The following is a 15860-nucleotide window of genomic DNA, read 5'->3' as shown; positions in this document are numbered from 1 at the left end:
TTTCATGAACTGAAGTTCAATATCAACAGGCGAACAACAAGTGGCAACCTACTTACTCACAAGGACTCCTAAATCATTGCTAAGAATAATGAAAATGACTGCAGTTTCTACTGGTCATTGTGTTTAGGCTGGTTGTATTGGTGCTAGCTAGGTACCAAGCTAAAGCTAGCAACCCCAGAAGTTGCCGTCGAACAAATGATGCTTTATTACCAATGCGGTCCCGTAAACACATCGTTCATGGCCGGTGTTTGCAGATTTTATTGTACCGCTTTGACAGCGCTACTGTATCTTTTTTGACACGCAAAGACCCAAACGGAGTTCCATAGTATGTGGTGAAGCTAATAGTGGTGACGCTATTACTGTGTAACTCTGGTAGGACAACATCGGAAAAATAGCGCACTTGGCAGTGTTAACCGGTGCTCGACCAGTCGGCGAAAGCCATCATCACCCACGACAGAGAACGGTTGATCGTCAAGGGCAATGATTTCCATTATCTTGGCTTTAATGGATTTCGCCTTTGAGTTGTCTCGCTGTAATTGTGTTACTCTTTCAAATGACTGCTCTACTTGTTGACTGCTCGATCCACACAGCAGACATTGTTGGCTAGGTTAGGAATGCCGTGTTGCACGTGTAGCGCAAAATGTTACGTGGCGTCATTATGTCATGTACCAACATTATATAGGTATGCATGTCAGCTTTGATATCGGTTTTGCATATTGGGCATTAAACTAGACATCCGATCCAAAATGTCACCGATATATCGTGCATCCCTACTATATATCCTCACTATTGTGACTATATATCCTCACTATTGTGACTATATATCCTCACTATTGTGACTATATATCCTCACTATTGTGACTATGTATCCTCACTATCGTGACTATGTATCCTCACTATCGTGACTATATATCCTCACTATTGTGACTATATATCCTCACTATTGTGACTATGTATCCTCACTATTTTGACAATGTATCATCACTATCGTGACTATATATCCTCACTATCGTGACTATATATCCTCACTATCGTGACTATATATCCCCACTATCGTGACTATGTATCCCCACTATCGCGATTATGTATCCTCACTATCGTGACTATGTATCCTCACTATCGTGACTATGTATCCTCACTATCGTGACTATGTATCCTCACTATCGTGACTATGTATCCTCACTATCGTGACTATGTATCCTCACTATCGTGACTATGTATCCTCACTATCGTGACTATGTATCCTCACCATCGTGACTATGTATCCTCACCATCGTGACTATGTATCCTCACCATCGTGACTATGTATCCTCACCATCGTGACTATGTATCCTCACCATCGTGACTATGTATCCTCACTATCGTGACTATGTATCCTCACTATCGTGACTATGTATCCTCACTATCGTGACTATGTATCCTCACTATTTACATTTACATTTACATTTAAGTCATTTAGCAGACGCTCTTATCCAGAGCGACTTACAAATTATCGTGACTATGTATCCTCACTATCGTGACTATGTATCCTCACTATCGTGACTATGTATCCTCACTATCGTGACTATGTATCCTCACTATCGTGACTATGTATCCTCACTATCGTGACTATGTATCCTCACTATTGTGACTATGTATCCTCACTATTGTGACTATGTATCCTCACTATTGTGACTGTATCCTCACTATTGTGACTGTATCCTCACTATTGTGACTATGTATCCTCACTATTGTGACTATGTATCCTCACTATTGTGACTATGTATCCTCACTATTGTGACTATGTATCCTCACTATTGTGACTATGTATCCTCACTATTGTGACTATGTATCCTCACTATTGTGACTATGTATCCTCACTATTGTGACTATGTATCCTCACTATTGTGACTATGTATCCTCACTATTGTGACTATGTATCCTCACTATTGTGACTATGTATCCTCACCATTGTGACTATGTATCCTCACCATTGTGACTATGTATCCTCACTATCGTGACTATGTATCCTCACTATCGTGACTATGTATCCTCACTATCGTGACTATGTATCCTCACTATCGTGACTATGTATCCTCACTATCGTGACTATGTATCCTCACTATCGTGACTATGTATCCTCACTATCGTGACTATGTATCCTCACTATCGTGACTATGTATCCTCACTATCGTGACTATGTATCCTCACTATCGTGACTATGTATCCTCACTATCGTGACTATGTATCCTCACTATCGTGACTATGTATCCTCACTACCGTGACTATGTATCCTCACTATCGTGACTATGTATCCTCACTATCGCGACTATGTATCCTCACTATCGCGACTATGTATCCTCACTATCGCGACTATGTATCCTCACTAGCGTGACTATGTATCCTCACTATCGTGACTATGTATCCTCACTAGCGTGACTATGTATCCTCACTAGCGTGACTATGTATCCTCACTAGCGTGACTATGTATCCTCACTAGCGTGACTATGTATCCTCACTAGCGTGACTATGTATCCTCACTAGCGTGACTATGTATCCTCACTAGCGTGACTATGTATCCTCACTAGCGTGACTATGTATCCTCACTAGCGTGACTATGTATCCTCACTAGCGTGACTATGTATCCTCACTAGCGTGACTATGTATCCTCACTATCGTGACTATGTATCCTCACTATTGTGACTATATATTGCCATAACGTTGTGCTTTGAGGCCGAAATGAAATCCTATGTAATGAAGGAACAAAGGGAACCAAAGGAAAGGCTTTCCTCAAGCCACATCACAAACACCACAGTCATTACTCATTCATGCACGTCTGTTCTTACTCACTTCACATAGCAGTTTGAAGACTGCTGTAATTCAGAGCACTGTAAATCCAGCACAAAACACCTACCACTTACCACTGAAGAGCACATTCATCAGCTCAGACTAAAATCAACATAATTTTGCACTCTAGCTAAGCAGTAGCTAAGAGTCCTCAACCACACACACTGCTATTAAACATGTCCTCGTCAAGCCTAACCCTACAACAACACACAGTCCCAGTATGACAGCGTAGCAGGAGTGATAGGCTCTCACCTGAGCCTCGTTGCTGCTGATTGAGTGCAGGTCGAGGTTCTGATCCCCCTCGATCCTGAGCTCCGGCTCACAGTCAGCGATGGGCGCCTTGGCTTCTCCCCCGTCCCCTCCTTTCTCCCCCTTCTCTCCACCGTCCCCCTCGCACTGAGACCTCCTCTTCAGGAAAGAGGAGAAGAGTCGCGAGAGGCCACGGTCGGCCGAGGTGCGCTGGCGGGGTCTCAGCTGCACCTCCTCCTGGGGTGAGGAGGGCGAGCCGGGGCTTTGGGGCGAGGTGACGGGAGTGCTGGAAGCCTGGGACTCAGAGGGCCCGTGGTCAGGGGGCGTGGCCTGATGCTGCTCTGCCTCCTGCTGGCTGGGCTTCTTTTGCTGCTGTCGCTCTTTCTCCTCGTCTGTCGTCATGGCAACAGCTGCATGGGGAAAACAACCAGGGAAAATGGTCCATTATGAAGAGATTTGGTCAGGTAGTTTACCTAGGATTGGAGCCTATGTTATTCAATTGTTGGTAATATAGTCATTACACTACAGGTCATCATCGTAAGGTAGTGTGCCATCTAACCTCTTCCTTGTTTCTAGCAGATTCTTATTGTGACTCTGTATTTGTCCTTTAAAACGTCTTAGGGCTGCAATCCAGTTAACGGGATCGATATGACAACAGCCAGTGAAAGTGCGGGGCGGCAAATTAAAAACAGAAATCTCATAATTAAAATTCCTCAAACATACATGTATCTTATACCGTTTTAAAGGTAATCTTGTTGTTAATCCCACCACAGTGTCCGATTTCAAATAGGCTTTACAGCGAAAGCACCACAAACGATTATGTTAGGTCACCACTAAGCCATTTTTCCAACCAAAGATAGGAGTCACAAAAAGCACAAATAGAGATAAAATGAATCACTAACCTTTGATGATCTTCATCAGATGACACTCATAGGACTTCATGTTACACAATACATGTATGTTTTGTTTGATAAAGTTCATATTTATATAAACAAATCGGAGTTTACATTGACGCGTTACGTTCAGTGATTTTGCATAGCCACATCAATTTTTCAGAAATCCTCATCATAAATGGTGATGAAAATACAAGTGTTACACATGGAATTCTAGATATACCTCTCCTTAATGCAACCACTGTGTGAGATTTCAAAATAACTTTACGGAAAAAACAAACCATGCAATAATCTGAGATTTAAAAAAAAAAATTATCCACCATGTTGGAGTCAACAGAAACCTGAAATCACATTATAAATATTCCCTTACCTTTGATGATCTTCATCAGAATGCACTCCCAGGAATCCTAGTTCCACAATAAATGTTTGATTTGTTCGATGTCCATTACTTATGTCCAAGTACCTACTTTTGTTAGGGCGTTTAGTACACAAATCTGGACCTGCTCGTGCAGGTCCAGCCGAACGTCGGACGAAAAGTTCAAAAAGTTATATTACAGGTCGTAGAAACATTTCAAACGAAGTATAGAATCAATCTTTAGGATGTTTTTATCGTAAATCTTCAATAACGTTCCAACCGGAGAATTCCATTGTCTGTAGAAAAGCCAGGTCGCTCTCATGTGAAATGTGCATGACCAGGACCTGACTCTCTGCCAGACCACTGACACAAAGAGCTCTCATCCAGCCCCACATCACAGTAGAAGCCTCATTCAAGTTTCTAAAGACGGTTGACATCTAGTGGAAGCCTTAGGAAGTGCAACATAACCAATATCCTACTGTGTATTCGATAGGGCTGAGCTCAAAAACTACAAACCTCAGATATCCCACCTTCTGTTTGGATTTTTTCTCAGGTTTTTGCCTGTCATATGAGTTCTGTTATACTCACAGACATCATTCAAACAGTTTTAGAAACGTCAGAGTTTCTTTCATCCAAATGTACTAATAATATGCATATATTAGCAACTGGGAATTAAAATGTTAAACCTCAGACAGAACAAGGTCACCTATTAGCTATTATTCCATTAAATCCCAGGCAGCCATTTATGCTACAAATGCCCAGGGAGAGGGGAGAGGAGGAGGGAGAGAAGGAAATAGAGGAGAGAGGAGGGAGAGGAGGGAGAGGGGAAAGGAGGAGGGAGTGAAGGAAGTAGAGGAGGGAGAGGAGAGATAGGAGGGAGAGGAGGAAGGAGAGGAGATAGGAGGGAGAAGAGGATGCAGAGGAGGGAGGGAGAGGAGAGATAGAAGCGAGAGGAGGAAGGAGAGGAGAGATAGGAGTGAGAGGAGAGATAGGAGGGAGAGAAGGAAGGAGAGGAGAGATAGGAGGGAGAGGAGGAGGGAGAGGAGAAGGGATAGGAGGAGGGAGGGAGGGAGGGAGGGAGGAGGGAGGGAGGGAGGGAGGGAGGGAGGGAGGGAGGGAGGGAGGGAGGGAGGGAGGGAGGGAGGGAGGGAGGGAGGGGAAGGAGAGGAGGCAGGAAAGGAGAGGTAGCTATTATTATTATTATTATGGAGTGGTGGTGTGATCTGGAGTGGGCCTTTACAGACCCTCATCTCTCTCTCCCCACCCTCTGACGCTGCATGCTGGGCAGGGGTCACCATGGCAACGCCGGCTTTATTAGGCCCCAGTCATGTCATTGTGTTCGTGGAGTCTGCATGCTGCTACTGTTGGTGATTCAGCATGGGAACATAATGGGAACATCATGGGGACATCATGGATACATCATGGGAACATCATGGGAACATTATGGGGACGTCATGGGAACGTCATAGGACATCATGGGGACATCATGGGAACGTCATGGGACATCATGGGAACATCATGGGGACGTCATGGGAACGTCATGGGACATCATGGGGACATCATGGGACATCATGGGAACATAATGGGAATATCATGAGAACATCATGGATACATCATGGGAACATTATGGGGACGTCATGGAGACATCATGGGAACATTATGGGGACGTCATGGAGACATCATGGGAACATCATGGGAACATTATGGGAACATTATGGGGACGTCATGGGGAGATACAGCAGGATGAGTGACCAGCCTCTAAGAAGACGGGCGGCAGGGTAGCCTAGTGGTTAGAGCATTGTACTAGTAACCGAAAGGTTGCAAGTTCAAATCCCCAAGCTGACAAGGTACAAGTCTGTCGTTCTGCCCCTGAACAGGCAGTTAACCCACTGTTCCTAGGCCGTCATTGAAAATAAGAATTTGTTCTTAACTGACTTGCCTAGTTAAATAAAGGTAAAAAAAAAAAGACAAGGCCTTGCCACTACTACCAGTCATTTTAGTTTTCGTAAGCAATATTATATTTCTATTCTTGCGGTATTTCTATATTCTAGCTATATTCTATTACATAAGGAAAAAAACGTCAAACTTAATTACAGAATTCTTGAATTATGTCAGATTCCTTCTGACTATTTTGAGGAAGTAATACTGGCTTTGTTCCTATGGTGTCTCATGAGGGACTACCGAAACGAAACGAAAATTCAGTCACCAAAACGTCAAACTTTTTCCGAATTAACTCCATAATATCGACCGAAACATGGCAAACGTTGTTTAGAATCAATCCTCAAGGTGTTTTTTCACATATCTCTTCATTGATATGCAGTTCGTGGAAGCCTGCTTTCCCCTCAGAATCGCATGGAAAAATACCAGCAGCTGAAAATGACGCACCAATTTCGACGGAGGACACCGGGCGGACACCTGGAAAATGTAGTCTCTTATGGTCAATCTTCCAATGATATGCCTACAAATACGTCACAATGCTGCAGACACCTTGGGGAAACGATAGATAGGGCAGGTTCATTCCTCTCGCATTCACAGCCATATAAGGAGACAATGGAAAACAGAGCCTCAAAAATCCTGCTCATATCCTGGTTGCCGTTTCATCTTGGTTTTGCCTGTAGCTCCCGTTCTAGGGCACCCACAGACAATATCTTTGCAGTTCTGGAAAATTCAGAGTGTTTTCTTTCCAAAGCTATCAATTATATGCATAGTCGAGCATCTTTTTGTGACAAAATTTCTTGTTTAAAACGGGAACGTTTTTCATCCAAAAATGAAATTGCGCCCCCAGAGTTTCAAGAGGTTTTAATGAGCAACAGAGAAACATGTGGAATTGGTGCGTTCAGTCACTCTTTAATCATGGAGCCCTAAATCAGTATTTCCCACCCCCTGGGGTTGACTGACACAGTCCTGCCGAGCCCAGCTCTACCCAGCCTGATAGTGGTTCATCTAGTTGCTGCCATATGACAGGGCCATAACAGCAGCGCACAACTAGACCGGTCCAAAATCTGTGCTGGCTTGCCAATGTGTGACCATAACATCTGGCAAGACAGCACAGACAGATCTGGGACCAGGCTATAGCAAATAACCTTCAGTGTTCTGCTTTCGCTTGGATCTTTCCTGAGTCATTGTCTCGTCTAGTCACAGCGTGTATCTACTACCTACTCAGTACAAGTACACGCCAGAACAATAGAGGACCGACTCACAAGGGCTCTTCAACAACGAATAATACAGAGAGGCTCCACAGTTCAGAGAAAGGTGAGGAGCAGTCGGTTGATTCAATCAGACGCTCACAAGGAGATCACAGGGGTACGTCCCAAACAGCGCCCCATTCACTATGTAGTGCACTAGGACCTCATAGGGGCTCTGGTCAAAAGTAGTGCACTACATCAAATCAAATTTTATTGGTCACATACACAAGGTTAGAAGATGTTTAATGCGAGTGTAGCGAAATGCTTGTGCTTCTAGTTCCGACCATGTAGTAATATCTAACAAGTAATCTAACAATTTCACAAAAACTGCCTTATACACACAAGTGTAAAGGAATGAATAAGAATATGTACATATTAATATATGGATGAGTGATGGTCGAACGGCATAGGCGGGATGCAGTAGATGGTATAGAGTACACTATATACATATGTGGTGAGTAATGTAGGGTATGTAAACATTATATAAAGTGGAATTGTTTAATGTGACTAGTGATACATTTATTACATCCAATTTTGTATTATTAAAGTGGCTGGAGATTTGAGTCAGTATGTTGGCAGCAGCCACTCAATGTTAGTGGTGGCTGTTTAACAGTCTGATGGCCTTGAGATAGAAGCTGTTTTTCAGTCTCTTGGTTACTGCTTTGATGCACTTGTACTGACCTCGCCATCTGGATGATAGCGGGGTGAACAGCCAGTGGCTCGGGTGGTTGTTGTCCTTGATGATCTTTTTGGCCTTCCTGTGACATCGGGTGGTGTAGGTGTCCTGGAGGGCAGGTAGATTGCCCCCGGTGATTCGTTGTGCAGATCTCACTACCCTCTGAAGAGCCTTACGGTTGTGGGCGGAGCACGTGCCATACCAGGCGGTGATACAGCCCGACAGGATGCTCTCGATTGTGCATCTGTAAAAGTTTGTGAGTGTTTTTGGTGACGAGCCAAATTTCTTCAGCCTCCTGAGATTGAAGAGGCGCTGTTTGTCCGTGATGTGTGTACGCCGAGGAACTTAAAACTTTCTACCCTCTCCACTACTGTCCCGTCGATGTGGATAGGGGGGTGCATCCTCTGCTATTTCCTGAAGTCCACGATCATCTTCTTTGTTTTGTTAACGTTGAGTGAGAGGTTATTTTCCTGACACCACACTCCAAGGGCCCTCACCTCCTCCCTGTAGGCCGTCTCGTCGTTGTTGGTAATCAAGCCTACCACTGTAGTGTCATCTGCAAACTTGATGATTGAGTTGGAGGTGTGCATGGCCACGCAGTCATGGGTGAACATGGAGTACAGGAAAGGGCTGAGAACACACCCTTGTGGAGCCCCAGTGTTGAGGATCAGCGGGGTGGAGATGTTGTTTGTACACTCACCACCTGGGGGTGGACCGTTAGGAAGTCCAGGACCCAGTTGAACAGGGCAGACGAGTTTGAAGGGTACTATGGTGTTTAATGCTGAGCTGTAGTTGATGAACAGCATTCTCACATAGGTGTTCCTCTTGTCCAGATGAGATAGGGCAGTGTGCAGAGTGATTGTGATTGCGTCGTCTGTGGACCTATTGGGGCGGTAAGCAAATTGGAGTGGGTCTAGGGTGTCAGGTAGGGTGGAGGTGATATGGTCCTTGACGTGAATGCTACGGTACGGTAGTCGTTTAGCTCAGTTACCTTAGCTTTCTTGGGAACAGGAACAATGGTGGCCCTCTTGGAGCATGTGGGAACAGCAGACTGGGATAGGGATTGATTGAATATGTCCGTAAACACACCAGCCAGCTGGTCTGCGCATGCTCTGAGGACGCTGCTAGGGATGCTGTCTGGGTCGGCAGCCTTGCGAGGGTTAACACATTTAAATGTTTTACTCACGTTGGCTGCGGTGAAGGAGATCCCACAATCCTTGGTAGCGGGCCGTGACGGTGGCACTGTATTGTCCTCGAAGCGAGCAAAGAAGCTGTTTAGTTTGTCTGAGAGCTTGACATCCGGGTCCACGATGGGGCTGGTTTTCTTTTTGTAATCCGTGATTGACTGTAGACCCTGCCACATACCTCTTGTGTCTGAGCGGTTGAATTGCGACTCTACTTTGTCTCTATACTGACGCTTAGCTTGTTTGATTGCCTTGCGGAGGGAATAGCTACACTGTTTGTATTTGGTCATGATTCTCGCCTTGCCCTGATTAAAAGCAGTGACGCTTTCACAGGAATAGGGTGCCAACTAGGACGTAGCCCAGGTCTTCCGTTCAGCCTCTCTGCTCTGTCTCCTCCACTCTCCGCTGCTCAGTAGTTGGTAGAGCCATAATTACCTTCATCACTATAATCGTCTGATTTCCAGTCTTTAAACAGTGACTCCCTCTCCAGCGCTGCTCGTGGGCTCAGAGCATAGGCAATAGGCTATAGACTAACCAAGTAGAACATTGGGTCATTCTCCTGTTACTATAGTGCAGTAGACATATTAGGTCTGCATTACATTACATTACTTTACATTACTTTACTTTACATTACTTTACATTACATTGCATTACTTTACATTACTTTACATTACTTTACATTACATTGCATTACTTTACATTACTTTACATGACAATACATTACGTTACATTACATTACTTTGCATTACTTTGCATTACTTTACATTACATTAAATTACATTACTTTACATTACATTACTTTACTTTGAACACTGCAAAGAGAGTGCTGAATTCTGAAGCACACTACTACTATAACCCTTCTGTGTGTGTCTAAATGAGTCGCTTTGAAAAAGGGTTGGTGGCAAAGACGAAAACACAGGAAGTGTCTACTTCCTGCTTTATCAAAAGAGACACCTAGGTCTTCTGTCCATGGTGTGTGTGAATCACAGGAGGTTGGTGGCACCTTAATTAAGGGAGGACGGGCTCGTGGCAAAGCCTGAAACGGAATCAGCGGAACGGAATCAAATAGATTTAAAAAACGTGGTTTCCATGTGTTTGATGCCATTCCATTCACCGTTACTATGAGCCGTCCTCCCGTCAGCAGCCTCCGCTGGCGTTGATGTGTGGTACGTGTGTGCGTGTGTGAGTGGTTAAAAAAACTACTACACAAAGATACATTTCTGTGGTAAATAGCTTGAAGGACAAAGAGCCAGTTCAGAATCTCAGATTAGTCGCGTCATCATCATGCTCGCTGTCATGGCGCCTTCGTTGGTTTCCTGTTTTCTATGGCTGCTGACACACAATGAGCCGATAGATGTCCAATCAAGATCACGCAGGATGACTGAGTTTGTCAGTTGGCTAATACCCCTGACGGTGTCAACATGAGAACTGCCCGCTTGAATTTACGTCCCCACGCCTGCAGCACTGCATCCCTACTGCATACCACAGTCATGTACTAATTACACTGGCTTAGGCACGCAGAGAGAGGATGGTGACCAGCTTAACTTGATCCTGCTGAGGCCTATGTATCCTGTTGCTGCTTCCCCTGACCAGTAACACCACTCTACTGACTACCGCTTCCCTTGACCAGTAACACCACTCTACTGACTACCGCTTCCCCTGACCAGTAACACCACTCTACTGACTACTGCTTCCCCTGACCAGTAACACCACTCTACTGACTACCGCTTCCCCTGACCAGTAACACCACTCTACTGACTACCGCTTCCCCTGACCAGTAACACCACTCTACTGACTACTGCTTCCCCTGACCAGTAACACCACTCTACTGACTACTGCTTCCCCTGACCAGTAACACCACTCTACTGACTACTGCTTCCCCTGATCAGTAACACCACTCTACTGACTACCGCTTCCCCTGACCAGTAACACCACTCTACTGACTACCGCTTCCCCTGACCAGTAACACCACTCTACTGACTACTGCTTCCCCTGACCAGTAACACCACTCTACTGACTACTGCTTCCCCTGACCAGTAACACCACTCTACTGACTACTGCTTCCCCTGACCAGTAACACCACTCTACTGACTACTGCTTCCCTGACCAGTAACACCACTCTACTGACAACTGACTACCGCTTCCCCTGACCAGTAACACCACTCTACTGACAACTGACTACCGCTTCCCCTGACCAGTAACACCACTCTACTGACTACTGCTTCCCCTGACCAGTAACACCACTCTACTGACAACTGACTACCGCTTCCCCTGACCAGTAACACCACTCTACTGACTACTGCTTCCCCTGACCAGTAACACCACTCTACTGACAACTGACTACCGCTTCCCCTGACCAGTAACACCACTCTACTGACAACTGACTACTGCTTCCCCTGACCAGTAACACCACTCTACTGACTACTGCTTCCCCTGACCAGTAACACCACTCTACTGACAACTGACTACCGTTTCCCCTGACCAGTAACACCACTCTACTGACTACTGCTTCCCCTGACCAGTAACACCACTCTACTGACTACTGCTTCCCCTGACCAGTAACACCACTCTACTGACTACCGCTTCCCTTGACCAGTAACACCACTCTACTGACTACCGCTTCCCCTGACCAGTAACACCACTCTACTGACTACTGCTTCCCCTGACCAGTAACACCACTCTACTGACTACCGCTTCCCCTGACCAGTAACACCACTCTACTGACTACCGCTTCCCCTGACCAGTAACACCACTCTACTGACTACTGCTTCCCCTGACCAGTAACACCACTCTACTGACTACTGCTTCCCCTGACCAGTAACACCACTCTACTGACTACTGCTTCCCCTGATCAGTAACACCACTCTACTGACTACCGCTTCCCTGACCAGTAACACCACTCTACTGACTACCGCTTCCCTGACCAGTAACACCACTCTACTGACTACTGCTTCCCCTGACCAGTAACACCACTCTACTGACTACTGCTTCCCCTGACCAGTAACACCACTCTACTGACTACTGCTTCCCCTGACCAGTAACACCACTCTACTGACTACTGCTTCCCCTGACCAGTAACACCACTCTACTGACAACTGACTACCGCTTCCCCTGACCAGTAACACCACTCTACTGACAACTGACTACCGCTTCCCCTGACCAGTAACACCACTCTACTGACTACTGCTTCCCCTGACCAGTAACACCACTCTACTGACAACTGACTACCGCTTCCCCTGACCAGTAACACCACTCTACTGACTACTGCTTCCCCTGACCAGTAACACCACTCTACTGACAACTGACTACCGCTTCCCCTGACCAGTAACACCACTCTACTGACAACTGACTACTGCTTCCCCTGACCAGTAACACCACTCTACTGACTACTGCTTCCCTGACCAGTAACACCACTCTACTGACAACTGACTACCGTTTCCCTGACCAGTAACACCACTCTACTGACTACTGCTTCCCTGACCAGTAACACCACTCTACTGACTACTGCTTCCCTGACCAGTAACACCACTCTACTGACAACTGACTACCGCTTCCCCTGACCAGTAACACCACTCTACTGACTACTGCTTCCCCTGACCAGTAACACCACTCTACTGACTACTGCTTCCCTGACCAGTAACACCACTCTACTGACTACTGCTTCCCCTGACCAGTAACACCACTCTACTGACTACTGCTTCCCCTGACCAGTAACACCACTCTACTGACAACTGACTACCGCTTCCCCTGACCAGTAACACCTCTCTACTGACTACTGCTTCCCCTGACCAGTAACACCACTCTACTGACAACTGACTACCGTTTCCCCTGACCAGTAACACCACTCTACTGACTACTGCTTCCCCTGACCAGTAACACCACTCTACTGACTACTGCTTCCCCTGACCAGTAACACCACTCTACTGACTACTGACTACCGCTTCCCCTGACCAGTAACACCACTCTACTGACTACTGCTTCCCCTGACCAGTAACACCACTCTACTGACTACTGCTTCCCCTGACTAGTAACACCACTCTACTGACTACTGCTTCCCCTGACCAGTAACACCACTCTACTGACTACTGCTTCCCCTGACCAGTAACACCACTCTACTGACAACTGACTACCGCTTTCCCTGACCAGTAACACCACTCTACTGACAACTGACTACTGCTTCCCCTGACCAGTAACACCACTCTACTGACAACTGACTACTGCTTCTCCTGACCAGTAACACCACTCTACTGACAACTGACTACTGCTTCCCCTGACCAGTAACACCACTCTACTGACTACTGCTTCCCCTGACCAGTAACACCACTCTACTGACTACCGCTTCCCCTGACCAGTAACACCACTCTACTGACTACCGCTTCCCCTGACCAGTAACACCACTCTACTGACAACTGACTACCGCTTCCCCTGACCAGTAACACCACTCTACTGACTACTGCTTCCCCTGACCAGTAACACCACTCTACTGACAACTGACTACCGTTTCCCCTGACCAGTAACACCACTCTACTGACTACTGCTTCCCCTGACCAGTAACACCACTCTACTGACTACTGCTTCCCCTGACCAGTAACACCACTCTACTGACTACTGCTTCCCCTGACCAGTAACACCACTCTACTGACAACTGACTACCGCTTCCCCTGACCAGTAACACCACTCTACTGACTACCGCTTCCCCTGACCAGTAACACCACTCTACTGACAACTGACTACTGCTTCCCCTGACCAGTAACACCACTCTACTGACAACTGACTACCGCATCCCCTGACCAGTAACACCACTCTACTGACTACTGACTACCGCTTCCCCTGACCAGTAACACCACTCTACTGACTACTGCTTCCCCTGACCAGTAACACCACTCTACTGACAACTGACTACCGCTTCCCCTGACCAGTAACACCACTCTACTGACTACTGCTTCCCCTGACCAGTAACACCACTCTACTGACAACTGACTACCGCTTCCCCTGACCAGTAACGCCACTCTACTGACTACTGCTTCCCCTGACCAGTAACACCACTCTACTGACAACTGACTACCGCTTCCCCTGACCAGTAACACCACTCTACTGACTACTGCTTCCCCTGACCAGTAACACCACTCTACTGACAACTGACTACCGTTTCCCTGACCAGTAACACCACTCTACTGACTACTGCTTCCCCTGACCAGTAACACCACTCTACTGACTACTGCTTCCCCTGACCAGTAACACCACTCTACTGACAACTGACTACCGCTTCCCCTGACCAGTAACACCACTCTACTGACTACTGCTTCCCCTGACCAGTAACACCACTCTACTGACTACTGCTTCCCCTGACCAGTAACACCACTCTACTGACTACTGCTTCCCCTGACCAGTAACACCACTCTACTGACTACTGCTTCCCCTGACCAGTAACACCACTCTACTGACAACTGACTACCGCTTCCCCTGACCAGTAACACCACTCTACTGACTACTGCTTCCCCTGACCAGTAACACCACTCTACTGACAACTGACTACCATTTCCCCTGACCAGTAACACCACTCTACTGACTACTGCTTCCCCTGACCAGTAACACCACTCTACTGACTACTGCTTCCCCTGACCAGTAACACCACTCTACTGACTACTGCTTCCCCTGACCAGTAACACCACTCTACTGACTACTGCTTCCCCTGACCAGTAACACCACTCTACTGACTACTGCTTCCCTGACCAGTAACACCACTCTACTGACTACTGCTTCCCTGACCAGTAACACCACTCTACTGACAACTGACTACCGCTTTCCCTGACCAGTAACACCACTCTACTGACAACTGACTACTGCTTCCCCTGACCAGTAACACCACTCTACTGACAACTGACTACTGCTTCCCCTGACCAGTAACACCACTCTACTGACAACTGACTACTGCTTCCCCTGACCAGTAACACCACTCTACTGACTACCGCTTCCCCTGACCAGTAACACCACTCTACTGACTACCGCTTCCCCTGACCAGTAACACCACTCTACTGACTACCGCTTCCCCTGACCAGTAACACCACTCTACTGACAACTGACTACCGCTTCCCCTGACCAGTAACACCACTCTACTGACTACTGCTTCCCCTGACCAGTAACACCACTCTACTGACAACTGACTACCGTTTCCCCTGACCAGTAACACCACTCTACTGACTACTGCTTCCCCTGACCAGTAACACCACTCTACTGACTACTGCTTCCCCTGACCAGTAACACCACTCTACTGACTACTGCTTCCCCTGACCAGTAACACCACTCTACTGACAACTGACTACCGCTTCCCCTGACCAGTAACACCACTCTACTGACTACCGCTTCCCCTGACCAGTAACACCACTCTACTGACAACTGACTACTGCTTCCCCTGACCAGTAACACCACTCTACTGACAACTGACTACTGCTTCCCCTGACCAGTAACACCACTCTACTGACAACTGACTAC

The 15860-nt window shown here is 46.7% G+C and overlaps 1 protein-coding gene across 13 annotated transcripts in view; it reads right to left on the bottom strand.

The window, feature by feature from the left end:
* epb41a (erythrocyte membrane protein band 4.1a) overlaps positions 1 to 15860 on the bottom strand; it is a 149254-nt gene that overhangs the window by 128556 nt on the left and 4838 nt on the right. For all 13 annotated transcript variants that reach the window (XM_064979543.1, XM_064979548.1, XM_064979551.1 and 10 more), the window contains exon 2: positions 3079 to 3485. In XM_064979543.1, coding sequence (XP_064835615.1) covers positions 3079 to 3485 — 407 coding nt within the window. The remainder of the gene's footprint in view (positions 1 to 3078; positions 3486 to 15860) is intronic.

The sequence above is a fragment of the Oncorhynchus masou genome, chromosome 12 (genome assembly GCF_036934945.1).
Source record: "Oncorhynchus masou masou isolate Uvic2021 chromosome 12, UVic_Omas_1.1, whole genome shotgun sequence".
NCBI classification, from domain to species: domain Eukaryota; kingdom Metazoa; phylum Chordata; class Actinopteri; order Salmoniformes; family Salmonidae; genus Oncorhynchus; species Oncorhynchus masou.
Note: the sequence above shows the minus strand (reverse complement) of the source record. Positions and strands in the feature narration are given on the sequence as shown.